We start from the raw sequence: 27,370 nt of genomic DNA, 5'->3' as shown, positions 1-27,370 counted from the left end.
GCAGGGCAGGGCACGTTCCCTGTGCCATCCCCCTGCTGATCCCACCCTCCTGCCCCCTCTGCAGCCTCCCCAGGTGCCCAGGCAGCCTCGGGTCACACCCTAGGGGCAGGAGAAGTGCATCAGTTTGCTTAGTTATCAGGAATCTGCCAGCACTGCCCTGCTCCCTGTGCCTGAGCAGATATCTGCCTCTTCCTGGCCTCCCAGCGGCTCCCATCTCCCCTCTCTTGGTTCCCATCCTGGTTGAAATGAGCCACTCTGCCAGGGCAGGGCAAGCCAGGACTCCTGCAGCCTCTGCCCATCAGGGTCCTGAGCCGTTTTTCCAAACAATTTATGAGGATGCTGGGGAAGCAGAGAGTGCTTAAAAGCACAAAGCAACCTGCCAGGAGCTCAGACCCGAGCCAGGGAGCGGCTCCTCGTGCAGCAAATGCATCAGGGTAACCCTGAGCCTGCCACAGCCTTCCTGCAAGGCAAGACCCAGCCCTGCCTCCATCCCAGGGACAGTCTGAGGCAGCAGAATTGTGCAGGAACAGGAAGGAACATGTCCCAGCACGTTCCTGCCAGCCTGGAACACACTGGGAGCCCCCAGCCCCTCCTCCCTGTCCCCTGGTGTGGTGTATCCACAACCATCTCCTCTCACCTGGGTTGGCAGAGCAGGAGCTGGGGGCTGCCAGCTCTGAGGAGCTGGGTTTGGGTGTGAATTCATCACCTGGGTGCTGGGTTTTCCCTGGCTCCAGGGCATCCCACAGCACTGCGTTTCTGGTGGCAAACACCCCTGAGGCTGCAGGTGATGTCGGCCCTTTGTAGGGAGGGATGGACTTTCCATGGAGCCCAGGGGTGGATCAAGGAGACACAAACACACAATTCCCCAAAAAATCTATTCCCAAGAATGAGGCAGCAGCCAGCTCTTGGTAAAGGAGATTTTAATCTGCTCAGTATCTAGTCCATAGTGCAAAGAGTTAAACTTAAGGCAAAGCCTTCTCTTATAAACAGCAAACAGGCCCTAAACAAACAAGCGTGACTGCTATAATAATAATAATATAAAAAAAAAGGGGTTAAGGGAACAAACTGCACGTTTGGGGAGGTGTCCTTTCCCCCCCAGCCTGTAACTCATGTAGGGAACGTTGCACCCCCTGATCCACGAGCTGGTCCCAAGGGAATGCCACTCCTGAGTGGCTCCAGATGGAGCTCCCTGAGCCCCCTGCAGGTGCCTGGGACAGGCAGAGCCTGGGCTCACACTCCTCTGGTGAGGGTTTGGCTGCTGCCAAGTGTTGGTGGCAGCTGAACGAGGGAGGTGTGTGGGGAGGCACAGGGACAAGAGCCGGAGCAATTGGGAGCTCTGCATCTCCTTGAAGTGGAGTGGAGGCAGCTGAGAGCCCTTCTGACACCCATCAGTGCTCAGGAGCCTGGCTGGGCCAGGAATCCTTCCAGCTCCCAGGAAATGTGGGAGCAACCATGGCTGGCAGGGCCTTTCTGAGCAAAGCCACTCAACAAGAGGATAGCTCCTTGCTAGAGCTCAGCCTTGCAGCTCAGAGGCATCTCCCAGCCCAGCCTGGCCTCTCTGCTGCCTCTGTTTTGGCTTAAGTTGCTAATCAAGAAGGAAAACAGAAGGAGAAGCATGCCAGCTGCCCTCAGGCTCTTGGCTTGCAGTCCAGAGTCAAGGCTCTCTCTGCTCTGGCTCCAGCCAAAATTGGCTGTGGCGTGTGGCTGACCTCGGGCAAGCAGCTGGGAAAGGAAAAGCTTTTAAGTGCAAGGCCCTCCTGCAGCCCAGCGATTTCTTGGAATGGTGCTGGTTGCCCAAGCTGGGATGAGCCACCTCGGGATGGGATGGACGCCTTGGATTTCAGGGGACACCTCTGAATGGAAGTAACTACGTTGGCGACAGACAACACGACAAAACAAAGGTACAGCCCCACCCCAATCCCAGCTGTCCATGGTCCTGGTACTGCTCCACACACAGCTGCAGATCCACAGCGGGGATGTGCAGAAACTGTGCCTGGAGCTGGAATGTCTGTGAGCTCCCAAGAGCTTTGGGGTGCTCCCTCTTCTCGTAAAGAGTTCCCCCCTCTAGCCAGCCCAGCCTGGGAAGGAGCCAGCGAGCTCTGGAGTGACCCTCCCTGCTCCATGGCACTCTCAGCCTGCAGATGTGTGGGGTTTGGAGAGCATTCTCCAGCCTTGGCTCAAAGCTGGGCTGCTGCTGCTGCCAGGGCTGGGAGCACTGCCTGGGGGCCTCTCCTCAGCTCCCCAGGCAGCAGCAGCAGCCCTGCAGGAGGAGCAGTGATCCCTGCAGCCCCCGTGCAGGTAACCTGCTGTGTGCTTGCTAGTCTTGCATAGGTGATGCGTGGAAGCAGCAGCAGCACTGAGCTCTGCAGGGTCCATCACAGCTCCACGCTGTCCTGGCAAGAGAGGTCCCTCAAAAAGCAAAGCCCTGGGGGGATGAAGTACCCCAAAACCCCTGTTCTCCAGCTGAGAGCCAGGTTCAGCAAACACTAAACAACTCAAGTGTGCTCCTGGCTCTCCCTGGGCCTTGCAAACAGGGCACTCCTCCCTTTTCCCATGGAGCTCCTCCAGGCCTGGATGCAGCCTGCCAGGTAATTTTCTAGTGAAACCCTGGGAAAAAAACCCTCCCTTGCCTTGCACCAGCCCCTGTGACTGCCAGGAGGGCACAGCCTGTAACCTTCCATCAGCTTTGGCTAGGAGGGACCAGAGCATTTCTCTGCGCTCCGCTTCGGAACTCAGGCTGCAGGCTCGAGGCAACAGGCCCTGAAACAGCAAAAGTTGTCAACAAAAAACCAGGTAACTCTTCCAGCCCGCTGCAGAGATCAGTATTGTGCTTGCTAGCAAGAGCTACAACCTAGTTAGGCAGCAAATGTGACCAGCAGACACCCCACAGCGTTCTGCCCTTCCAGCACCATCCACAGTTCTTTGGAAGCTGCTCAAGGCAGCCCTGGGAAGTGCAGACAGGGGTGCTCTTGACCTCCTGGGAAAAACAGCCCAAGCCCCCGCTGTGGGCTCACAGGTAGACGTTGAGGGTCTGCAGGATCACCTGGCGGCACAGGGGGCAGTTGCGCTGGTAGATGTCCTGCTGCAGGAGCACCTCTGTGCACTCCTGGCACAGGCACAGGTGCCTGCAGGGCAGCAGCAGGACTGTCTTGGTCTGGTCCTGGCAGATGACACATTTCTTACGCTCCTCCTGCTCCTTCAGCAGCACCCAGGGGTCGTTGTTGGGGTCTCCCTCGGCGCTCCCGGCTGTGGCGTTCGGCCGCTGCTTCCTCGGGGATCTCCACCAGGACGTGCCTGGCTCCTCCCTGGCTGTCTGGGGACGCTGCCCTGCCCCAGCACGGCTCAGAGCAGGCCGTGGCTGCGGCCCCTGCTCGGCATCCAGCTGCTCCTCCAGCCCGGCCAGCAGCTGGCCCAGCGTCACCCTGTCGGCGGCCGGGGCTCTGGGGGCAGCCACGGCGCGTCGCTGCTCGCTGCCCCGGTCGCCCGTCCTGCCCCCCTGGCTCCAGTTGGTCACCTGCTGGATCCAGTCCACCAGCCTGCGCCAGGGCTGCGAGGTGACGGCCACTCCCAGGGTGAGCGCGGCCACCTGGTAGAGGCGCCAGACGTCCCTGTGCAGGCGGCGCAGCGAGGGCAGCGTGTGCAGGTGGCCCAGCAGGTACCCCGTCAGCGTCCACAGCAGCCCGGGGTTGAAGGCGAAGGCGCTGACCAGCACGATGAGCAGCAGCAAGCCCAGGCCGTAGACGTTGACGAAGAAGACGCTGATGAAGAGCTCGGTGGCGGAGCAGAGCAGCTCGAAGGCCATCTGGCAGGGCGACCACAGCAGGATGGACACGGCGATGGCGCCGCTGGACACGTGCGCCAGGAAGGCGGCCAGCAGCTCGGCCAGCCTGACCACGGGCCCGGCCAGCGAGTCCCAGAGCGCGGCGAGCAGCGTGAAGAGGTTCTGCGTGCCGATGAGACACACGTTCACCAGGCTGTTGGCCAGGTACATCAGCAGGCTGGAGCCGATGGCCAGCGCCTCGCACAGCTGCCGGCACAGCGCCTGCCCGCAGCCCAGCACGGCGCCCAGCCCGCGCTGCGCCAGCTCCCGGCCCCGCAGCGCCAGGTGCGACGCCAGGTGCGACACCAGGTGCCCGGCCGCCCGCATGCCCTCCATGGCCCCGCAGCAGCCGCGCACCAGCACCAGCGCATCCCAGCACGCCACCGCCGCGGCGGCCGCGGCCGCGGGCAGGCTGGAGGCCGCGGCCAGCAGCCAGAGCAGCGCGGACACCAGCGAGGACACCAGGAAGAAGTTGAGGTCGAGCACCAGCAGCAGCAGGTCGAGCAGCAGGCGCAGCCCGCGGAGCAGCGCGAACAGCACGTCCATGGTCCCCGCGGGGCCGTACGGCGGCTCAGCCGCGGGGCCCCTCCGCCATGGGCGCAGCCATCTTGGCAGCCGCCGCCGTGCGGGGCGCGGCCAATCAGCGCCGGGGGCTCCGCCCGGGCTCGCCGCTGATTGGTCGGTTCGCAGGATGCGGCGGGGGAGCGGCGGGGGCGTGGCTGCCAGCAGAGGCCACGCCCACTGAGGTGGTTTAAAGGGCCAGTAGCGCCCGTTAGCCCGGCGCGTTCACCGCGAGCCAGATCCGTTTTTGCAGTTTTAACTGCGAAATGAAGACTGTTCATGCAATTCATGATCTCTTTGTGGATCTGCCCGACCATTACACAAAGAGGAAAAGCTCATGGTGCAGGAACACTTTTCAGCATCCCGGATTGATCCAAGCCCAGTCTGACCTGGCCTCGGACACTCCCAGGGATGGGGCAGGCACAGCTTCCCTGGGCACCCTGTGCCAGGGCCTGCCCACCCTCACAGGGAGGAATTTCTTCCCAATATCCCACATAGTCCTGCCCCCTGTTAGTGGGAAGCTGTTCCCCCTGGTCCCACCAGTACCAGAGGAGGGCACAGGGATGCTCAGGAGATGCAGCAGCTCTGCTCTGGAGACAGCCTGGGAGAGCTGGGAGTGTCCAGCTTGGAGAAGGGAAGCAGGAGGAGACCTTGGAGCCCCTGGCAGTGCCTAGAGGAGCTCCAGGAGAGCTGGAGAGGGAGTTTGCGCAAGGGATGGGGTTCAGGAGCCAGGACAGAGCAGGCACAGTGCAGGGATGGGCAGGGCTTGGTACCAGCCCCCCACAGCTGGTTCCAAACAGCACAGGGGGATCCCATCAGCCCACAGTGGCCATGCATGAGTGGGGTTTGTGCCAGCCTGAGCCCTGGCACAGGGAAGCTCTGCCCGTGCCAGCAGGATCCCCTGGGCCTGCTGGGGACAGAGTCAGCCCAGGGTCACCCGGCCGAGCAGTTTCCTGCAGGTGGTTTGAACACAAAGCCGTGGCCGTGGCTCACAGCGAGGTTCCAGCCCTGGAGCAGGTCCCGCCCGATCTACTGGACCCCAGCCAGGGCGTGGGGCTGTCAGAACCTTGGCTCTGCCGTGCCCCAGGGGACGGCCCTGCCCTGCTGCCCTGACGGCGATGACAAGCTCAGGAAAGCGCAGCCCTGAAGACCAAGGCTTTTTAAGGAAGGAGAGCGGGCAGAATGAGCCACGGGGGAGCCACGAGCAGCCCGGGAGGCTCCGGCCAGCGTGGGGCCGAGGGGGGAGGCACCAACCCCGAGGGAGCCCCGGCCGCCTTCCTGCAGGTGGCTCCCCGAGCGGCGCAGGGGCCGGGGTGGCACAGCCGTGTCTGTCTGTCTGTCTGTCCGTGCCCGGGCTCCGTCGCGCTGTCTGGCGCTGCGGCTCCGAGGCAGCGCTGCCGCATCCCCAGGGAGCGCCCGCCAGTGACGGAGTCAGGATGCTTTCAGCATTTATGGTAATGTTTGGGCTTCTCATCGCTTTCCCAAACAGGAGAAGGGAAAGGAGAGCCGAGCCAAGGGCTGGGCGTGCTCCGCTCGTTCCCTGCCCCCGGCTGTGCACCTGCCTCGCCCTCCCCGCTCCCGCCGTGCCCGGGGCACCCCGGTGGGCACCCACCAGGGCCGGGGGCTGCAGCGCTCAGGGCTCGTGGCTCCACGGCAGGGCTGGTCCGAGGGGCGCAGGGGAGCTCTGCCCGCTCCCATCCCGGTGGGATGTCCAGACCTGCAGGAGAGAGGCACAGGGGGCTGGGACACCTGGTGGCAGCGCAGGCTGGGACAGCGACTCGGCTGGAGCAGAGTGGGGAAACTTTGGGATGGAAACCCTTCACGGGGCTCTGCGGGGACACAGAGCTGCCACCGAGGTGCCCGGCAGCCAGGCTGCGGTGGGACCCCTCCTCACAAGGACAGTCCCCGGCTGTTGATGCGCTCGCTGGAGGTCTGGGGTGCACTCCCAGCTGTGGAACTGCGGGCAGCGCACGTGTGTACCCCCCTTGTGAGTCCCCTCCCCTCCTCATCCTCACTGGCACGGGCTTTGCTGCCATCGGGGACCCCCCGAGCCCACCCTGAGGGGGCAGAGCCCGGCACGAGTGCGGCTCCCGCAGCCCTGCCCTGGGGCTGGCACCGATCCCTGCCCCGGGGCTGGCACCGAGCCGGGCCCCAGGCCTGCTGCATCACGGCTCCATCACCGAGCTGAGCTCACCCCGCATTCCAGAAAATCTGCAGCCAGGGGACGCCTCAGCCCTCACCCGGAGCCCTTCTGGATTAATCTGGAAGCAGAGGGAGGCAGGGAGCAGCTCCAGGGCTGCGGGTGCCAGGGCTGAGGGGTTCTCTGGAGCCTGGGGGGATTCCCCAGCCCCCGTGTCTCGCTCTGCCTCCCTTGGTCCTTGGGCACATCCCGAGGGGATTTCTGGAGTGTGGGTCCTGCTGGTGTCACACCAGTGCTGCCAGTGCTCCCACAGTTCCCAGTGTGCTCCCAGTGTGCTCCCAGTGTGTTCCCAGTGTGTTCCCCGTGTGCTCCCAGCACTCCCAGTGTGCTCTCAGTGTGTTCCCAGTGTGCTCCCAGTGTGTTCCCAGTGCTCCCACAGTTCCCAGTGTGCTCCCAGTGTGCTCCCAGTGTGTTCCCAGTGCTCCCAGTGTGCTCCCAGTGTGTTCCCAGTGTGTTCCCAGTGCTCCCAGTGTGCTCCCAGTGTTCTCCCAGTGTGCTCCCAGTGTGCTCCCAGTGTTCTCCCAGTGTGCTCCCAGTGTTCTCCCAGTGTGCTCCCAGTGTGCTCCCAGTGTTCTCCCGGTGTGTTCCCAGTGCTCCCAGTGTTCTCCCGGTGTGTTCCCAGTGTGTTCCCGGTGTGTTCCCGGTGTGCTCCCAGTGTGCTCCCAGTGTTGTCCCAGTGTGTTCCCAGTGTTCCCAGTGTGTTCCCAGTGTGTTCTCCCGGTGTGTTCCCAGTGTGCTCCCAGTGTGTTCCCAGTGTGCTCCCAGTGTGCTCCCAGCTGCCTGAGCAGCGGGCACCATGCCCAGGGTGCCCTGCCCTGCAGATCTCAGGGCGTGTGGCAGCCCCCAGTGCCCGGGGCGGGCAGCACGGTCCTGCCGGGCCCTGCCTCACCCCGGCTGCCCCCAGGCCGGCCCTGCCCAGCCCTGCCCAGCCCGGGCAGGAACAATGGCTCATTGCGCCGCATCCGCTCCGGAAAATCCCCCGGCCCCGCTCGGGCTGCGCTCCAGCACGCTGTGGCTCGCTCTTCCTCCGGCCTTGGAGGGGCAGCTGAAGGATCCTCCGCACCCTGCGGGCAGGGAACACCCGGGGCTGCTGGGGACAGCCCTCAGGAAGGAGCTGGAGCCGCAGGGAGGGAGCCCAGCCCTGTGCCCAGCAGCCACAGCTGCCATCGTGCTGCTCACCCTGAGCGGGATCTCGCCGTGTTCCTGGAGGGCTCTGGATGGGAGCTGGGACATCTATCTCCTCCTGGAGCCCGGCCAGACAGCCCTGGGAAAGACAAGTCCTCTTCCATGGGAAAGTCGTGCAAGAAGGAATTCCTCCCTGGCCAGCCCAGCCCCACGGCTCCCCAGGGCCCTGGTGGGGCTGTGCCCTGCGTGCTGCCCCCAGCTTCCCCCACCCCTCTGCACAGGGAACCTTCCCAAAGGCCTCCAAAGGGATCCCCTGCGAGAGGGGCTCCCCAAAGCTGGGCCTTTAGCCCGGGGCTAATCTCTCTAATTAGAGAGAAATGATCTTTTTTTTTCTTTCAGATGATCCTAATGAACCATCCCGGGGGAGCCAGAGGAAGAGATCCCTGCAGGCAGGCCCAGGGAGCGATGCTGCGTCCCCATCCCGGCTGCTCCTCCCTTCCTCGGCAGCAGGGAGCCGGGAAAGCCGGGTGAGAGGGAGCACAGGGCAGGGCTGCTCCTCCTGCCCGCTCCCCTGGGCAGCCGAGGCTTGGCAAGGGCTGGATGAGCGTGGAGAGGACCACTCGTTGTGCCCTGGGCAGCCCAGGCCAGACCCCACAGCCCGACCCATCATCTGCCCCATTGTGTGGGCAGTGCCCAGCCCTGGGCCCATCATCTGCCCCATTGTGTGGGCAAATTTCCAGCACTGGACCCATTATCTGCTCCAGTTTGTGCCCAGCCCTGGACCCATCTCTGCCCCATTGTGTGAGTTCCCAACCCTGGACCCATCTCTGCTCCATTGTGTGCCCAGCTCTGGACCCATCTCTGCCCCATTGTGTGGGCAGTGCCAAGCCCCAGGTGAGTGCCCATCCCTGGACCCATCTCTGCCCCATTGTGTGGGTGAGTGACCACCCATCCCTGGACCCATCTCTGCCCCATTGTGTGCCCAGCTCTGGACCCATCTCTGCCCCATTGTGTGGGCAGTGCCAAGCCCCGGGTGAGTGCCCATCCCTGTACCCATCTCAGCCCCATTGTGTGGGCAGTGCCCACCCATCCCTGTGCCCATCTTAGCCCCATTGTGTGGGCAGTGCCCACCCATCCCTGTGCCCATCTCTGCCCCATTGTGTGGGCAGTGCCCAGCCCCGGGTGGGTGCCCAGCCCTGTCCCGCCGGCGCCAGCACAATGGGGCCATTTTCCGGCCGCCGCTGGGGGAGATGCACTCGGAAGTGCTCCCAAGGCAAAGAACGGGTTATAAATAACTCCTGGCTTCCCCCGGCCGCCCCATCCGAGCCCATCCCCAAATCCTGCCCCTTTCTCCGTGCCTGCAGCGCTCCCAGGCTGGGACAGGGACGTGACCAGCCCGGGTGTGAGGCGGGGCGGGACGCGGCTGTCACACCCTGTGCCAGGGCTGCACCTGCTCCGTGCCCGGGGCTCCTGCAGCCCCGGGATGTCCGTCCAGTGACAGCCCTGGGAGGAGCAGAGCGCTCCTTCTCCCCGTGCCTTCCTTGGCGTGGCTCTCAGCTGGATAAGGTTCTGCCGGGCGTGCTCCAGCTGTCCTTGTCCATCCACCCTGCACGCAGCTCCAGGGCAGGGAGGGAGGGAGCTGCGTGCAGGGAGGGACACGTTCCCCCTGGTCCCACCAGTCCCAGGGGAGGGCACGGGGATGCTCAGGAGATGCAGCAGCTCTGCCCTGCAGACAGCCTGGGAGAGCTGGGGGTGTCCAGCTTGGAGAAGAGAAGCAGGAGGAGACCTTGGAGCCCCTTGCAGTGCCTAGAGGAGCTCCGGGAGAGCTGGAGAGGGAGTTTGCACAAGGGATGGAGTGATGGGATGGGGCTCAGGAGCCAGGACACAGCCTTCCCTGCCACCCCTGTGAGCCACAAACCACAGCCCTGGAGCCCTGGGGTGCTGCCTGTGTCCTCTGCCAGCGGCAGCACCGTCCCCAGGGCAGGATTTTGAGCTCTGTGCGCTGGCCTGGCTGACCCTTGCCAGCCCAGCTCCTTTTTGGGGCTTTGCCACCGCTCTGCATCCGCTGGGCCCCGGCCACCCCCGCACAGCTGCTCCAAAAGCCGCTCTCCTTTGTGACAGACATCCAGATGTCACCTTCCTTTCCCCCCCCTTCCCCACCCCACCTTCCTTCCCCCCTTCCGCTCCTGTCCTTCCTCTCTCCACCCTCCCGGCTCCTCCAGGCTCCCCTCCAGCCCCTCCTGAACAAAGGCCCCGTAGCCATGGTTAATAATCCCCTCAGAAAGGCCCTGCACAAGAGAGAGGAAGGAGAGAGGAGACACAAAGGAGCCGCCGGGAGCCAAGCCCAGGAGGAAGGGGCTGGAAGGAGGCGTTTTCCTTCAGCTGAGGAGGACACACAACTCCAAGAGGGCTCTGAGGTGAACACAGACAGGGCAGGGGTACCCCAAAGTGACCTCAGGGAGCAGAGAACCAAAGGCTGGGCAGCCCAGGAGGGTTCCTGTACTCACCCCAGAGTGCAAAGCCCTGTGTAAGCCCCAGAGCCCCCCAAAAGGCAGCAGCAGGGACTGGCAGGAGGTGCCCCGAGGGCGAGGGGAGCAGCTGGAGCTGCTGGGTGGTGTGGGAACACTCAGAGCTGGCCTGAATCCCATCCCTTCCCCGGGGACAGGGCCCCTGGCGGCTCTGACGGTGTTGTGTGAGGAGGTGCAGGCCTGGCTGGACACAGCCAGAGGCTTCCACTCTGCACAGCTGCCCTGCATCCACCCCAGAGACCTGCAGGCAGCTGGGACAGCCCCCAGCCCATGGGTGCCAGAGTGAGCTCATGGGCAGCAGAGCCCCCAACCCATGGGCACCAGAACAAGCCCCCAGCCCATTGGCACCAGGGCCAGCTCATGGGCACCAGAGTGAGCTCATGGGCACCAGGGCCAGCTCATGGGCACCAGAGCCACCCCAAGACCATGGGCATCAGAGCTGGGCCAGCCCCCAGGCCAAGGGCACTGCTGAGAGTTCACTGGGGCAGCTGGCACAGAGCACCCCAAGCACCCCCCAGAGCCCACCCCAGCCCCTCTGGGCTTGGCTGCAGGGCTCAGGGAAGGCTCAGGGCCCCCGTCCCACCTGGGACACACGAGCTGCAGGTCAGGACAGGCACGGGCACAGCCCACGCTGGGCCAGCTCCCTCTGGCAGCGTCCCAAAGTCCCCACAGCAGCAGGGATCTGTCTGGGAGGGCAGGAGAAGGTGGTGGAAGAGCTGCGGTGTGTGTGGGATGCACAGCCCCAGCCTGGCTCTGTGCTGGCCACCTCTCCCCTCTGGCTGCAGAGATCCAGGCCCAGCAGCAGCCAGAGGAGGGAGGCAAATGCAATCGCACGCTCGCAGATCATTGCCGCAACCTGCGATGCTCAGATAAGGCTGGGAAATCAGCCCTGCCCTGGGCAGGGTCCTGGGCATCCCACATTCCCAGCAGCTGTGCCAGGGCCTGGCACAGCCTCGCCTCTGCCAGGGGCAGAACTGCCTGCCTGGGCACAGCCTCATGTGAGGGGTGGCAGGAGGGATGGAGGGGGGAGAGTGCTGGGAGCTGTGGGGGCACCAAAATCCCCGCAGTGCCAGGGAGTGGGAGCTGTGGGAGCTGCTCTGTGCCTCGGGTGGGGCCAGAGCTCTGCTCCCGGGCTCTGTGCATGGCACTGCCACACGGGAGCCTCCCGCACGGTGTGTGTGCGTCGCTGGGAGCGGGGACTGCAGCCAAATCCATTAAGGCAGCAGATAAACAAGGAGGCGTGAGATCAGGCAGCAGGGAGGGGAGCGGAGGTGGCCAGCCTGCCACGCTCCCCACGCAGCGTCCCCGAGCCCGCCGGGTGCCACACACAGCGTGGCAGGCTGATTTCATGCCATCTGTGCATGCCTTGGTTTCCAATCCTGCCCCTCTTCCCCGGAATTATTTATTTATTAGGGGGAAAAAGCTCGAGTTTCCTTCAAAGTGGAAAGGACTTTCCACTTTCTGGAGGCAGGGCCGTGCAGCAGAACAGGGGGCTCCCTGCCTGCTTTGGGTGGCACTCTCCCCAGCCTGTTGTCCCCAGGGAGTGGCAGTGCCCTTTCCAGCTGCTGGGAATTTTCTGCAGAGGTTTTCTTAGCAACGTTCTGCTTTATTTTTAACGCGGAATAAAAGTTATACCCAGAACAAAATGCACCAGGGGCGTGTCGGCCGAGCTCTCCCGCTTTGTTTGTTTGACTTTGGTGGATGATTTCCCGTGGGCCTCCTTCCTTCATTTGAGGGGTGGCATTTCAGGGGTGTTTTGTGCCAAGTGGAAAATCCCTTTCCCTGCTCCAAGGAGAGCAGAGCCCGAGGCTCCTCCGGTGCTGCATCCTGCCCTTTGGAGGGAGGGAGAGAGTCAGAACACTGTCAGGGAGTCCCTGAGCTTGGGGCACACACTCAGGGTGGATTTCCCCACCACAGACAGGGAGCTCCTGCCATGAGGAGCGTCAGCATCCCAAAATTGAGGCTGTGAGGTGGGAGAGCAGCTCCTGAGCATCCTGTGGATGATGGCACAGCTGCCTTGCACTTGTTCTTCCCAGCAAAGGGAGGAGGCCTCCCCTGTCCAGCAGCAGCTCGAGGGCTCTCAGCCTTATCGCTGCCCAGCATTGCCATTTTAAGCAACTGATCTCCTGGGGGAAAAAACTTAATCATTTCCGATGAATCACTGAGTGTGTTTGGCTGGGAAAACCTTGGCGGGGGGGCGTGCTGGTCAGCCATGCAGAGGAGGAGGAGGAGGAGGAGGAGGAGGAGGGCATGGGAAGGGCCGCTGCATGGCACCAGGGGCCAGCACAGGGGGCTCAGGGCAGTGGGAGAGGTGCCTGGGCATTCCCAGGAGGAATTCTGTGCCTCGAGGGAATCTGCAGCCCAGCTGTGCCTCAAGGGAACCTGCAGCCCAGCCCCGGAGAGGCTCAGGGAGGGTCGGAGGGATGCAGCCCCTGCTGCAGGGGGACAGGGATGCTGCAGGGACGGCAAATGGAGGAGAGAAAAGGATGTGCAAAAGTTTTCAGAGCGTCCGGGCTGGGAGCGGGAGGAGGGCACTGTCACTGCCCTGGGTCTGTCCCCATGTGTGAGGAATCTGAATGAGCGAGTTTTGGCTGTCCTGTGAATGGCGAAGCGAAACGGCCTTGAGGGTGAAGAAAATCTTTGTGCTCCAATAGCCAGCCCTCTGGCTCTGATTGACCCGGGGAAACTGAGGCACGGGGCCAGGCTGTGACAGCACAGGGGCGCCGGGGCCGGGCGCGCTGTGTCGCTGCCTGCGGGCAACTCGCAGCACCTGGCGGGGTTTGTTGTGCTCCTCCCGCTCTGCCGCGGGGCCGGGCAGGGTGATTACCCCCGGATAATGGGAGCCTTGTGCAGCTCGGCGAGTCCCCCGCCCCCGGGCCGGCCCCAGGCCAGGCTGCTGCCCCGGGCACGGCGGGAGCAGCCTCTGCACAGCCGCCCCATTCAGCAGCAGCTGCGCGGGGGCTCGGATGGCTGCGGTGCCCGGGGGCCCCGCCTCGGGGACAGCGCGGGGCTCCCGGCGGGGCTGGGGGACACCGAGGCCCAGCAGGGCTGGGGTGACGACCCTGCAGACCCTGGGGACCCGCTGGACACGAGCGTGCTCCGCCCCAGCCCGAACTGCCCCAGGTGTCCTTTGCAGCCCGCACAATGACAAAGAGCGTTCTGCCGGCCTGTTTTGAGTCTGTGCTTGTTTGGCGTGGGTTCAAAGGCGATCCCCCGGCTGTGCCGGGCTCTAGGGCACTGTGGGGCTGGGCAGGGCAGTAGGTCACTTGTGATTATCGCCACTGCTACCTGCACATTGCACTCAGGGACTGCCGCGCCGCCGGCATTCCCCAAACACTCTGAACAACACATCCCACGCCTCGGCCCCCTTCTCTGGGTCTGTGAGCGATTCCTCCTCCAGCGCCCGGCTGTCTGCCTGCCTCAGCCCGTGCACGCCCGGACAGGCAGGAGCTGGCAGCTCTGCGAGCCCCTCGGGCGGAGCTGGGGCGGGGGCCGTGCCGGGCCGGGCCGGGCCGTGCCGGGGGCCGGACTGAGCTCTGCCCGCGGCCGTGCGGGGCCGGACACCGCTCTGCGGGGCTGGGCGGCGACGGCGCCCTCCCGGCTGCTGCTGGGGGTGATAAGTGGCTGCGGGCGGTGGGCAGGCACCGCTCCTTCCTCCTCCTCCTCCTCCTCCTCCTCTCCACCTCCTCCTCCTCCGCCTGACGTCAGCCCGCGGCCCCGCTCAGTCTCGGGCTGCCGGCGGCGGGCATGGCTGGGGGGCGGCGGCCGGCGGGGCTCGCCCTGGGCTGGGGCTGCTGCCTCCTGCTCTGCTGCGGTGAGTGGCTGCGGGAAGGGCCGGGCGCTGCGGGGCCGGCTGCGGGGCGGGCGGGGCGCGCACCTGCGGAGCGCCCCGGGGTCCCGCGGAGCGCTGGCGGGGCTGTCCCCCGCCCCGCGGGACACGGGGCTGCGGCGGGGCTGCGTTTGCCGCTGTGCAGCTCCCGAGGTGGCGGCCGGAGCGGGGTCCCCGCGGAGCCGCGGCGGGGCCGGCGCCGGGAGCGCTGCGCCCCTCGGGCGGTGCCTGGCGCGGCTCCGGGAATGCTCGGATCGCGGGGTCGGGGCAGCCCAGGTGGGATCGGCCCTTGCCAGCGTGTGTCCCGCCCGGACGGCCCCGCGATCCGCGGTGGGGCGGGTCCGCGTGCCCCGTCCCGCTTTGGGGGCCCCTCTGCAGCCCCCCCGTGGCAGCGCAGGTTGAGGGGTGACCCACGTGCGTTCAGCGCGCACCGGGGGGAGCTGCTTGTTGTTAGGAAGCATCCACCCCTTTCCTTCTAAGGAGTTTTCCCCTGAGCGCTGTGTTTCTCTTGGCTTTTTTCGCGCTTTCTTTTTTTATCCACTTTCCAGTCCATTTTCACCCTCGGGGGGTGTCTGCGCTTCCTGCCCTGCCCCGCTCCGCGCATCCCGCCCTCTCCTCGCCGGGAGCGCTCCCGGTGCGCTGGGGCTCCCGGCCCGGCTAAGCGGAGGTGGCCCCGGCGCTGGGAACCTGCCCAGGCCGAGGTGTTGGACCCGAATCAGGCTCAGAGCGGGGTCTGGAGCGGGCTGCTCCCACCCCCGTCCCGTGCCGGGATCCCCTTCCCACAGCCCGTGCGCCGAGCCAGGAGTCTCTCAATGCTTGGCGGCCTCGGTGCGTTTGGAAGCCCAGACACGTGAAAGGCTTGATGCTTCCCAGAAGCACAAGGGGCCACGGCCAAGACATTCCCAGGCCAGCCTGCGCTGCTGGATCGGGGGGCTGAGCCCACCCCGGGGCTGCCTGGGCCGCCCCATCCCTTTGTGCCCCGCGGTGTGGCTGTTAGAGAGGTGTCTGTGTGCTGTCACCCCTCTGCGGGGTGGCGTTGAGAGTTTTGCCTCTCCTGCTGCACATGACAGGTCCTGACAGGGTGGTGGGGTTGGTTTGGGGTGCCAGGCGCTGGTCCCGGCCGCAGCAGAGCCCTGGTTCTTCCCCATCCCGGGCTGGGCGGAGGCTGCTGTGTCAGGAGGTGTCGGGCACTGCTGGTGGTGCTGCTTCCTGCGGGGCTGGGGCTCTGCACCCTCTTTCTTCTCTCTGTGAAGAGCACAGGGCGCGGGTGATGCTGTTTTGGGGCAGCCCGGCTGGTGGATCTGTGCAGAATAGGAGGGGTAGCATGTGTGGCTGTGCCGGCAGCAGGCGGGATCTGGCCGCAGCTGGTTTCCCTGAGAGGGGAACGCAAACCCACGGGAAGCTCAGGCGTGCCATGTGCGGCTCCAGAGCCCTGCGGTGCCTCTGCTCCGGGCCGGGGGCTCTGTGCAGCCGCGCTTCTCGCCTTCTCGCCGCACACCTCGGCTCTGCAGGAGGCTGGCGAGGGACTCTGCTGCTCCCCACCCCCTTCCCCTGCTCTAAAAGCAAATCTTTGTTCTTGCGGAGCCCTGGCTGCCGGCCGGCTGTCCGCCAGCCAGATGGAAAAGGCACGGGGGCTCTCCTTCCTCCTTCCCCGCTCGCTCCCTGCAGACGCCGCTCCACATCCCGAGGTCTCCGGCTGGAGCCGTGCCAGGCACTTGGGCTGGATGGGGCTCGGTGCTGCAGCTGGGCTGCTCCACGCGTGGCTGATGGATGTGCCCAGGTTCCAGCGCCGAACCTGCAGCTGTGCCGGGCACAAGGGAGGATGGCCAAGTCCTCAGAGCCTGCTGTGCCAGGCCGGCTGTGCCCAGCGCCTCTTTAGCCTGCCCACGCACATAGCAAAAGGTCTTGGAGCGAGCCTTGTGTCGCCAGGCTTGTGGGGGACCTTGTGAGTGTCCCCTTGTGTCCCTCTTCCAGCCTGTCCCGGAGGAGGTGGGGAGCAGTGAGCCCTCTCTCCATGCGGGGTGGGGGCTGCAGAGCCCGTGTCAGCCTCCTCAAGGGCAGTGGGTGGCTGGGAGGGCTGCGATCCTCATGCCAGCCCCGGATGCCAGCCATTCTCCAGCTGTGAGCTCATGGTTTCGGTTGCTCGCTGCCTGGTTGAGGGCTCTCATGCCGAGCGGGTCAGGGGGAGGGCCGGCTGCTCTCCAGGGGCTGCCTCTGCCTGGGGCCCTTGCCCGAGCTCTGAACATGATGGAGGGGCAAAGTCTGGCCTGGCTGCCGGCAATCCCGAGTGCCAGGGCTCAGGGGAGGGCACACCCCAGCCCCAGGCTTGCCAGTTGTGCAGGTGCCCTCCTGCAGCACGCAGCCAGGTCGGGGCTGTGCAGGCGGGCAGTTCCTCCTGTGCAAAGTTGTCTTTTCTTTGTACTCTCAGCCAGTTTCCTGTCCCTGCTGCGTGCTTATCTCTGGGACTTTCACCTGTTTTTCCAGCACCTTCTTTGCCGTGCTGTGATTTGCCCATGTCCCTGTGCCAACTGTGCTACACTGAGGGGATGGGCGAGGGCCAAGCCCTGGCTGTTGGGAGTCCTGAGGGGCTGGTCCTGCGTGTCGGGGCCTTTGCTGTGGCAGGAGGGCTCCTGGCTGTGTTTTGGCTTTGTGCCACCACGTACCCACTGCAAACAAAGAGCATTTTGTGGGCACAGCGCTGCCCTTTGAAGTCTCCCCATGGTGGTTGTTGCAGAGCGGGCGATATCAAGGGACATGTTGACACAGCTGCTTCCTCCAAGCCACTTGTCCCCAGCTCCCGTACCTGGGCTGGCTCTGTTGCTTGGGGACAGGCTGTTGTCCCCTCTGCAGGGCCGTGTGCCAGCCCAGGGCGTGCAGAGCCCCCTTTGCTTTGGCAGGGATGGTGGCAGTGACTCTCCCAGCCTTGCTGTGGTGCCGCCCTGGTCTCTGCTGTGCCCAACCCCTTGGGCAGCTGCTCCGTGCCCTGTCCTGGATCAATAGCCATTACCTTCCCATCCTCCCTGGAGCAGGGCCAGCAGCTCCATTACCGCTGTGGGCGGCTGGGCAGGGAGGAAGGTGGGCTGCAGGGATGGGGCCCGTGCCGTGGGTGGGCAGAGCAGCAGCCAGGGGAAGCCTTGGATGCTTTCACTGCTGGGGCAGCAGGGTCCGAGCTTGTGGAGGGACATGGGAGTGCCAAGGCCGTGGTGGCTGGGGACGTGCTGCCTCCCAACGGTGCCCTGGGGACACAGCTGGTGGGGGCACGACATGCCATGTCCCCCCTTTGGGTACAGGATCGCTGGCCTGAGCACAAGGGCTCCCTGTGGATGCTGAAGGCAGTGAGCTCCTGGCTGTCACTCCTGCTGGGCAGGGACACAATGTGCAGAGCACAAGGCACAGATATTTTGGGGGATGGAGATGGGGACAGGCTGTGCTTGGACAGCCCATTATTCCCCATTATTCCTGCCCCTAAGAGCGAATTCTGTCCCACAGCTGCAGCCAGCAAGCTGGAGATCTCCATGCCGCCTGAGGTGGAAGTGGAGCTGGGGGGCACAGCCAGGATCGAGTGCAACTTCTACATCCCTGAGAATGCCTCCTACACCTACATCGACTGGTTCTATGTGAGTGCTGGCCTAGGACAGCAACTCTGGCTGCCGGGCTGGGGGGCAACCAGCCCAGGGCTTCCTGCAGGGCCCCCAGCCCAGCCCAGCCCTGCCCCTCACCTTGCAGGTGGATCGCAGCAACAGGCAGGTGAGGCTGTACCACATCACGGCCAACGGCATCCTGGAGGATGACACCGACTACAGGAAGCGTCTGTCACTGGGGGAGGACAAGGCCCTGTCCCTCAGCGAGGTGACCCTGCAGGACCCCAAGGTCTTCATGTGCCAGGTTGGAGCTGGCAGCTACGGCATGGGCGAGAACAGCACCGAGCTCAGCGTCTACAGTGAGTGACTCGCCCTGGGCAGCTGCTCTGGGGGCTGGCAGGGATCCCAACCCTAACCCAACCCAACCCATCCCAACCCTAACCCAACCCATCCCAACCCTAACCCAACCCAACCCCAAACCTAACCCAACCCTAACCCAACCCTAACCCAACCCATCCCGACCCTAACCCAACCCAACCCCAACCCTAACCCAACCCATCCCAACCCTAACCCAACCCAACCCCAACCCTAACCCAACCCAACCCCAACCCTAACCCAACCCATCCCGACTCTAACCCAACCCATCCCTCCTAACGTGCATGGGGTTCTCTTTCCAGAGCTCCCCACGACCCCCGAGATTAAGCCCTATGCAGGAGGCATCTCTGTGCACAGCAGTGACATCCCAGAGGTGAGGACACACGCAGGGGACGGCGAGGCTGCCTGCCAGCCCTGCCCTGGGCTCACGGCCGTCTCTGCCGCCACAGATTGCCAGGTGTGTGAGCAAAAACAGCCTGCCAGCTCCCAACATCACGTGGCACAAGAACGGGGAGCAGCTGCACGCCGGGGAGAACAGTGAGTGGGGATGGGGATGGGGATGGGGATGGGGATGGGGACGGGCAGCCAGGCCAGCAGAGGGGCTGGGGGCTGCCTGGCAGCCAGGGAACCCCAGGGAGCCAATGGGGGGGTGGTGGTCCTAGGAGGAGGGAGGAGATGAGAATCTTGACTCTATGATTTATTATTTTGTGATATATAAAGATATTTTAAATCTCTTTTAATATATATATGTATTTAAAATCACAATTATATATATAATTATATATAAAAATATATAATACAATTATATATAATAATATATATAATAATATATAATAATATATAATTATATATATAATATATACATATATATTATTAAAAATCACCATTTGTATTGTGATATATATAGATTAAAAGACATATTAAAAGAAAATGATCTGTTACAACTATACTAAAAGATATAGTATGTCTTTTGGTATATATACTATATATATTATATATATATATTTTATATATATGTAATATATATTTATATATATATTTTATCTATATATATCTTATATAGATTAGAAGATATATATAGATAAAATATATATTAAAAGAAAATGATCGATTAAGACTATACTAAAGGAATAAAAGAAAATATTTCATTAGAAAGTTAGCAAGGAAAAGAAAATAATAAATATAAGAATAATATAATATAATATAATATAGTATAATATAATATAGTATAATATAATATATAAAATATAATAAATATAAACATAAACATAACCATAAATATAAATATAAATATAAATATAAATATAAATATAAATATAATAATAATAATAATAATAATAATAATAATAATAATAATAATAATAATAATAATAATAATAATAATAATAATAAATATAATAATAATAAAATCTTGTGACTGCTCACAGCCTCGACACAAGTGGCTGTCATTGCTCATCAAGTAAAAACAATTTCACGTGCTGGGTAAACAATTCTCCAAATCACATTCCAAAGCAACAAAACGCGGAGAAGCCGAAGCTCCTCAGCTTCCCAAGAGAAAAAAAACCCTAACAAAAAAATGATTTTTCATGAAACGCATCTATGACAAGCCCTCGTCCCGTGTCACCCGCAGAGGTGTCGATGCCGTTGACGGTGACCCGCGAGTCCAGCGGGCTGTACACGGTGAGCAGCGCGCTGCTGGCGCCCGTCACGCGCGAGGACCGCCACTCCCGCTACCACTGCTCCGTGCACTACGTGCTGCGGGGCCAGCCGCGCGCCCTGGACTCGCCGCCCGTCCAGGTCAACGTCTTCTGTGAGTCCGGGGCCGGGGGGCCGCGCTGGGGCCCTGCGCTGGGGCTGCCGGGCACTGACCCTGCCCGTCCCTGCGCCCAGACCCCTCCGAGAACCTGAATCTGAAGGTGATGCCGTCCTCGACGCTGGTGAAGGAAGGGGACAATGTGACGCTGGTCTGCGAGGCTGATGGGAACCCACCACCTGTCTTCAGCTTCTTTAAGAAAAACGTGAGGCTGGAGGGGCAGCAGGGCACCAAACATCTCCTGGTTGCTCCTTGTGCCCTGCCCAGAGGGTCCTGGGGAGGGGATGCAGTGGCTGGGTTGGGAGGGGACTCTGCTGCGACCGTGTTCACAGGGGTCTGAGGATGAGGGAAGAGACTAGGATCTGACTCCATGTTTCAGATTTATTATTTTATGATATATATTATATTAAAACTATACTGAAAGAATAGAAGATTTCATCAGAAGGCTGGCTAAGAATAGAAAAAGAATGAATAACAAAGGCTTGTGTCTTGGACAGACAGTCTGAGCCAGCTGACTGTGATTGGCCATTAATTAGAAACAACCACATGAGACCAATCACAGATGCACCTGTTGCATTCCACAGCAGCAGATAATCAATATTTACATTTTGTTCCTGAGGCCTCTCAGCTTCTCATGAGGAAAACTCCTAAAGAAAAGATTTTTCATGAAAGATGTCTGTGACACTCTGCTTTGTGCCCGCTGTCTGCAGCTGGATGTGTGGCAGGACGTGACCTCGCTGGCAGAGCCCGACAGCGGCGTCCTGAGGCTGCACGATGTGAATAAAACCAGCAATGGCACGTACAGGTGCCAGTCCCTGGACCTGGATGACATGTCACAGATAGAGGAGGACGTGGATCTCGTTGTGAACTGTAAGAGAGGGGGGAATGGACCCTGTGCACCTCGTGGTGGGTGCTCTGCCCCTCCTGCTCACCCTGCCCTGCTCTCCATCTCTCTCGCAGACATTGAAGGGGTCCATGTGAAGATGGAGCCGTCCTCCACCCTTCGTGAAGGGGACAGTGTGATGCTGAGCTGTGATGCCTACAGCCCCGTGGGCCTGAAATACCAGTGGAGGGACGACAAGGTGAGTTGACATCCCAGTCCTGTCGGGCTCAGGCTCAGCCCGGGCTTTGCAGCTAATCAGGCAGAGTCAGGATCTTGCTCTGTCTCTCCTGAGAGGCCAGGGGGAGGATTCCCTCTTTCATGGACCTGCATTGTCCACCCCAACATTGTCACCTCCTGGCCAGGACTGCAGGGAGCTCCTGTGCTTGCAGGCTCCCTCACTGTGCTTTGGGACATGGGCACAGAGGGTCATTGCTGGGGACATTCCCTCCCAACAGGGCAAGAAGCTGGTGGAAGGGAACCAGCTCCTGGTGAAGAACGTCACCTTTGAAAAGTCCAACACCTTCAGCTGCAAGGTGATGGCCCCGAGCGTGCCAGGGCTGGAGCAGAGCAAGAAAGTGTCTGTGGCTGTCGAGGGTAAGATGTGGCCTGGGTGCAGAGTGACCCCTGGGTGCCCAGCATCCATTCCATTGAGAGCTGTGGGTGCAGGGTGACCCCTGGGTACCCTGTACCCTTTCCCTGAGAGCTGTGGGTGCTGATGTCCCCTGGGTGCCCAGCACCCATTTTCCTGTGAGCTGTGGGTGCAGAGTGACCCCTACCCACCCTATACCCATCCCCTGGGAGTTGTGGGTGCAGAGTGACCCCTGGGTACCCAGTACCCTTTCCACTGAGAGCTGTGGGTGCAGAGTGACCCCTGCCCACCCTATAACCCATTCCCTGGGAGCTGTGGGTGCGGAGTGACCCCCTGGGTGCCCAGAACCCATTTTCCTATGAGCTGTGGGTGCAGGGTGACCCCTGGGTGCAGAGTGACCCCTGGGTGCCCAGCACCCATTCCATTGAGAGCTGTGGGTGCAGAGTGACCCCTGGGTGCCCAGCACCCATCCCCAGGGAGCTGTGGGTGCAGGGTGACCCCTGCCCACCCTGTACCCGTCCCCTGGGGGCTGTGGGTGCTGATGTCCCCTGCCTGCCCCCAGACAAGCCGCGCATCGTGGCCATCAGCTCCCCGCTGTACGTGCGCCAGGACCAGGTGATCAACCTGACGTGCAAGGCCATCGCCTTCCCCCGGCCCACCATCCAGTGGAGCATCAACGGCACGGTGAGAGCCGGGAGGGGCCAGCCTGGCGTGCCCCAGGGGCTGCCCAGGCACTGAGCCCTGCCCTGCCTGCCCTGCCCAGGCCCACGAGTACGTGGACAACCGGCACGTCGCCAGCAACCTGACGGTGCGGGTGAGCCGCGAGCTGCTGCGGGCAGGAGCCATGTGCCACGTGTCCAACAGGCTGGGCTCCAGCGAGGAGCACATCCAGCTGCTGGTGGGTGAGTGTCAGGCCCTGCTCTCTGTCCCGGAGCCCCCCCAGCAGTGTCAGCCCCCCCTGGTCCAGGCACCGGCTGTGCCGTCTGAGCTCGGTGTCTTTCCCTCCCTTCCTGCTCTTCCAGACGGTTCCATCAGGAAAGGTCAGTCTGCTGCTGGTGTCCATCAGGACATGGGTTATGCTCACCTCTAGGCTGAGGAGGGAGCTTGGCTGCTGGCTCTGCACTGCTTCTCTTGCTGCTTGTCTCCCTGCCAAGCCAGGCGGGAGGCTGAGGCTCTGTCCCCAGCAGGGAAAGCTCCTGCTTGTCCTCAGCGAGGCCACCAAGTGCAGCTTCTTGCAGCCCAAACCTGCTGGGCAAGGAAGCAGAGTGGATTGGCCTGATGCCTCGCAGGAATTCCTGTTATCCACCCTCCTGTGGCACATGGGGCATGTGAGCTCAGAGCAGAATTTCTGCATTCCTACAGAAACTGCCCCAGCGGAGCATTTCTGTACTGAAATCTGCATCCCGCAGGCAGCTGGGGAAGCACTGGAGCTTCTTTGGGAGGAGGAGCCTTTTCCTAACACAGAAGGGAACCTGGAGGGTGTCATGGTGGAACAGGCATTAATTTCTTCCTCTCCCTGTTGTGTTTAGACCAAAAGTCAACAGCAGAGAGCCAAGGGGTGATCATCGTGGCCATCATCGTGGCCATCCTCGTGGTGGCTGTGCTGGGCGCTGTCATCTACTTCCTGCACAAGAAAGGCAAGATCCCGTGTGGCCGTGCCGGGAAGCAGGACATGTAAGCACTGCCACCTGTCCCCAGGGGCCTGTGGGGCTGGGGGTGCCTGATATCACTCATGCTTCCCATCCCATCCCATCCCATCCCATCTCACCGCTCCAGCTCTCCCTGCCCGGGCGGGAGCGCGGCCTCGGGGGCTCTGCAGCTTTTCCAGCTTCCCACAGGGAGGAGACAGCAGAGTGGTAGAGCAGCCAAGGGCCCCCTTTGGGGCAGCCCAAAGCTTTCTGTGAGCTGGACTGACTCTCTTTGGGACAGCCCAAAGCTTTCTGTGAGCTGGACTGACTCTCTTTGGGACAGCCCAAAGCTTTCTGTGAGCTGGACTGACTCTCTTTGGGACAGCCCAAAGCTTTCTGTGGGCTGGAGTCTCTTTGGGACAGCCCAAAGCTTTCTGTGAGCTGGACTCTCTTTGGGACAGCCCAAAGCTTTCTGTGAGCTGGACTCTCTTTGGGACAGCCCAAAGCTTTCTGTGAGCTGGACTCTCTTTGGGACAGCCCAAAGCTTTCTGTCAGCTGGAGTCTCTTTGACCCCAGCGCTGTGGTCCCCTGAGATGGAGCCCCGGGGCTCGGCCAGCCACGCGCCCTCCTGGGTATCGCCAACGCGTCTCAAAAATTGTCACCTCCCTCCCCTAGCACAAAGCCAGAGGCCCGTAAAGACAAGATTGTAGTTGAAGTTAAGTCAGATAAACTTCCCGAAGAGGCGGGGCTCCTGCAGGGCGCCAACGGCGAGAGGAGAGCTGCAGCTGACCAGGTAGGACCGAGCTCGGCACCGCCCCAGGGCTGCACCGGGTAAAGCTTTGCTGCCCTCCCTGGCACTGCCCACCCTGCACGGGCTCCATCATCCATCAGCAGCACTCGGGGGGGCTGTGGGAGGGAGGGGAGGGGACGATTCTGGGCGGTGACAAAGCCGTGCCCTGCTTGGCTCTGCCCCCTCGGTGCAGCAGCAGCCAGGCTGCGCAGGGGAGAAGGAGCTAAAATAGAAAGATGTCTGGCAGAGGCTGCAGGAGTGATTCCTCTGAGCCAGAGATCTTGGGATGAGTCTTTTGGGACATGTGAGTGCCCCTCACCTGGGATGGAGCAGCTTTTCAGTGTCACTGCTGGGCACCACAAGATGCAGCCGCTGAGCCCACTGCGGCTTTATTGCCTCGGGCCGGGAGGGAGCCCCTGCCTGGCTCTGCACAGCTCACACTCCCCTCCCCTGGGGCTGGGTGCCACCCTGGGGTGCCCCAGCTGTCCCCACCCTCTGTGTGTGTCACTGCCCCCCTGCAGCAGAGGGTTGGCTTTGTGTTCCTCCCTAACTTTGTGTTTTCCCCTCTCCCTTTCTCTTCTGGCGGAATGAAGAGCGAGAAATACATCGATCTGAGAAACTAGAGAGGAAACCTCCCAAGTGCTTTCTTCCTTCCAACCTTTCCTGCTCTTGGATTGCCTTCTCCCACCCCTGCTCCAGCCCCTGGGGAGCACGGCCAGAGAGCAGCGAGTGTCACCGTGCTGGGGACACCTCCCTGAGCCGCCTGGCCTCTACCTCAGCCCTGGGCTCACAGGTGTTGCCTTAGCAGCAAAGCTGGACTCGCTTTACTACTCCAGAGAAGCCACAGCAATATTAGGAAGAATTCTATCCCATTAATCCCTACTTGGTGGAAGGATTTGAGGCTCTTTCAGGTAATCTGTTCTGTACATGTTGTGGGAAGGTTTTGACACATTCTTTTTACCCTGACCTTGCTCAGAGAGGCTGGTGAAATTCAGTTTTTTGGGATGTCTGAGGCACCTTGGCTGTAGGGGGTGCAGGTGGGAGAGGGGAGTGGAAGGGGGGAGTGTTGGAGAGGTGTTTGCAGCTTCTGAGAGGGTTTGAGTGCTTGGCTTTGTCTTTGAAGCGTTCCTGGGTCAGTTTATCCCAGCGGTGCTGTGATCCCACAGGAGGAGAGGCCCTGGCAGAGCAAGGAAGGGGTGCCCATCTCCAGAAAGGTTTGGGGGTGTCTGTTTGGAGCCGTGCTGACCCGAGGGCAGGGCTCTCTCTCCCCTCTGGGTTTGGTTCATTGTAGGAGCCAGAGCTCCCGCAGGTTTCAGTTCAATATTGGCCAGGGCCAGCCAGCGACGTCTCAGGGTTTTTTGTGCTCAGCCATTGCCAGCCCCAGGTCAAACTCCTCTCTGTGCCTCACTGCCACCTCTGGCTCCACGAGGAGAAGGGCAAGAACCTTCCATGAGCTTCTGTGGCACCTGCCCTGCCTCACCCCAGCGGGCTCAGCCCCTCCTGCCCCTCAGTGCCCTCCCCTGAGCTCTGCTGCCCACACGGCTTCGTCCCCTGCCCCGCACAGGGGCCCTGTGCCCGCCTGCTCCACGTGGTGTCCGAGCAAAAGCTTTGGTTTATATATATTTCTGTTGGATTGTGTGTACATTTCCAGGAGTTTTATTTCTCTTTTTTTTTTTTTTTTTTTTTTTATTATTTTGGTTGTCCGATACTTGTAAGGTTTTTTTTTTTTTATATATATATGTGAAAATAAAGTACGGATTCAAAGCTGAGTGGTGGAGTTTGTTCCCACAGGCAGAAGGGTGGGAAGGGCATTCCACACTCCCATGGAGGTTCCAATAGGATTCATTTATGCCCCTCTGGCTGCTAATAATACACTAATTACTATTAATGCTAATAAATCTCTCCATTCTATTAATAATAAAAATATATTTATATTCATAACATAATAAAATAATAAATTTAAAAATAAAAATTATAATAATAAAATATATTTATATTTATAATATAATAAAATAACAATAAATTTAAAAATAAAAATATTATAATGATAAAAATATATTTATATTTATAATATAATAATAAATTTTAAAATAAAAAATTATAATAATTATAAAAATATATTTATATTTATAATATAATAAAATAACAATAAATTTAAATATAACAACAAAAATTATAACAATAAAAATAAAGGAATAATAAATATACAGTAATAAAAATTTTAAAATTACATAGTTTTAGGCTGCAATAGGTGATTATACCACTAGATCTTAAAAAATAATATTGTCAATAAGATTTACTGTTAGAATTTATTGATCGTTTAATTAACAGCTGATACCAATACTGTAGATGTTAATGCATACAGGAGATGGTAATAAACACTAATAAACTAACACTGGTAATTAATAAAAAACTTTAATAAAGCTAATAACTACCCTGAGAGGACAGAGGGCACATGAGGGTGACACCAAACTCTCCCTTCTCCTTTGAATTAATAATAATTAATTTCTGTGTCCTCATCTGAGCCCTTGATAATTATTGGGGACTCAAATGACCTAAAGTAACCCCTATGACCTAAAGTAACCCCAATGAAGACCTCAAATGACCTCGAACGACCACAATGACCTCAAGTAACCCCGATCATGACCTCAAATGACCCCAATGACCTCAAGTAACCCCAATCATGACCTCAAATGACCCCAGTGACCTCAAGTAACCCCGATCGGGGCCTCAAATGACCTAAAGTAACCCCGAGTAGGGTCTGAAATGACCTAAAGTAACCCCTGGAAAACCAAAAAATTCTCAAATGACCTAAAGTAACCCCTGTGACCTCAAATGACCCCTATGACCTGAAGTAACCCCAAATTTGACCTCAATTGACCCCAATGACCTAAAGTAACCCCAAATTTGACCTCAATTGACCCCAATGACCTAAAGTAACCCCAAATTTGACCTCAATTGACCCCAATGACCACAAGTAACCCCAAATATAGACTCAAATTAGTCCAAGTAACCTCAGATCTTCATTTCAGCCCAACTGCCCTCATTTCAGCCCTCAGTGCCTTCTGTGAGAGGTTTTTTTTTCCAAGCTTTTCCAGGTCACCCTCCCTGACCCCCCTGAGGGTTCCCCTGTGACCTCAGTGTCCCCCTTTGTCCCCTGGTGTCCCCTGGCCCAGTGGGTCCCTGTTTGTTCCATGTCTGGGCCCCTCTGGAATGTTGGAGTGTGGCAGAACCCGGATTTCTTACATCAATTTTGTATGTAAAATATTCATATATTGATAGATATGAATAGATATCAAAGGGTATTCAATTAATGGATTCAAATATATATAATTATTTTCCTATTTTCATTAATAATATACTCTAATAACCCTATTCTAGGATTGTAATTCATATATATATATATTTCTAGAACTGTGTGAGATATCAATTTTTTTATTTCTATAATTTCCATGCAATAACTTGAAAATCTGCAGAATATTCCCTTGGATTCTCTTCCTGGGTGGTAACTTCATGTTCTTCTTCATCCTGATGGTTAGAGCCTTTATTCATTGAATCTCTCAGAATATATTTAATTATTATAATCTTTATATAAATCTTTCCTGGCCAGAATATAAATTTGAATTTACCAGATAATTGTGGTGATAA

The 27,370-nt window shown here is 59.6% G+C and overlaps 2 protein-coding genes across 3 annotated transcripts; one reads left to right on the top strand and one right to left on the bottom strand.

Moving 5' to 3' along the window:
- Window positions 1-905: 905 nt before the first annotated feature.
- Window positions 906-4,422, bottom strand: RNF26 (ring finger protein 26). Its single transcript, XM_063178405.1, has one exon. The coding sequence runs from the start codon at window positions 4,364-4,366 to the stop codon at window positions 3,011-3,013; it is 1,356 nt and encodes a 451-aa protein (XP_063034475.1). The 5' UTR covers window positions 4,367-4,422; the 3' UTR covers window positions 906-3,010.
- A 9,529-nt stretch (window positions 4,423-13,951) lies between these two features.
- Window positions 13,952-25,486, top strand: MCAM (melanoma cell adhesion molecule). Of its 2 annotated transcripts, XM_063178361.1 has the most exons (15): window positions 13,953-14,048; window positions 17,553-17,680; window positions 17,790-18,003; window positions 18,322-18,392; window positions 18,469-18,556; window positions 19,650-19,829; window positions 19,910-20,037; window positions 20,543-20,702; window positions 20,793-20,914; window positions 21,171-21,309; window positions 21,867-21,988; window positions 22,068-22,206; window positions 22,834-22,978; window positions 23,608-23,725; window positions 24,316-25,486. In XM_063178361.1, the coding sequence occupies exons 1-15, from the start codon at window positions 13,982-13,984 to the stop codon at window positions 24,343-24,345; spliced, it is 1,851 nt and encodes a 616-aa protein (XP_063034431.1). In that variant the 5' UTR covers window positions 13,953-13,981; the 3' UTR covers window positions 24,346-25,486. The 2 variants fall into 2 exon arrangements, with proteins under 2 accessions (XP_063034432.1, XP_063034431.1); XM_063178362.1 differs by lacking the exon at window positions 23,608-23,725 and having other exon boundaries at window positions 13,952-14,048.
- Window positions 25,487-27,370: the final 1,884 nt, after the last annotated feature.

Source organism: Melospiza melodia, chromosome 29, assembly GCF_035770615.1.
Source record: "Melospiza melodia melodia isolate bMelMel2 chromosome 29, bMelMel2.pri, whole genome shotgun sequence".
In the NCBI taxonomy this organism is placed as follows: Eukaryota; Metazoa; Chordata; class Aves; order Passeriformes; family Passerellidae; genus Melospiza; species Melospiza melodia.
Note: the sequence above shows the minus strand (reverse complement) of the source record. Positions and strands in the feature narration are given on the sequence as shown.

Coding starts and splice junctions, on each gene's coding strand:
- RNF26 (XM_063178405.1), bottom strand. CDS start 4,366: ATGGACGTGCTGTTCGCGCTGCTCCGCGGGCTGCGCCTGCTGCTCGAC.
- MCAM (XM_063178361.1), top strand. CDS start 13,982: ATGGCTGGGGGGCGGCGGCCGGCGGGGCTCGCCCTGGGCTGGGGCTGC. Junction 17,681..17,789: donor CCTACATCGACTGGTTCTAT/GTGAGTGCTGGC, acceptor CTCACCTTGCAG/GTGGATCGCAGCAACAGGCA. Junction 18,393..18,468: donor ACAGCAGTGACATCCCAGAG/GTGAGGACACAC, acceptor CTGCCGCCACAG/ATTGCCAGGTGTGTGAGCAA.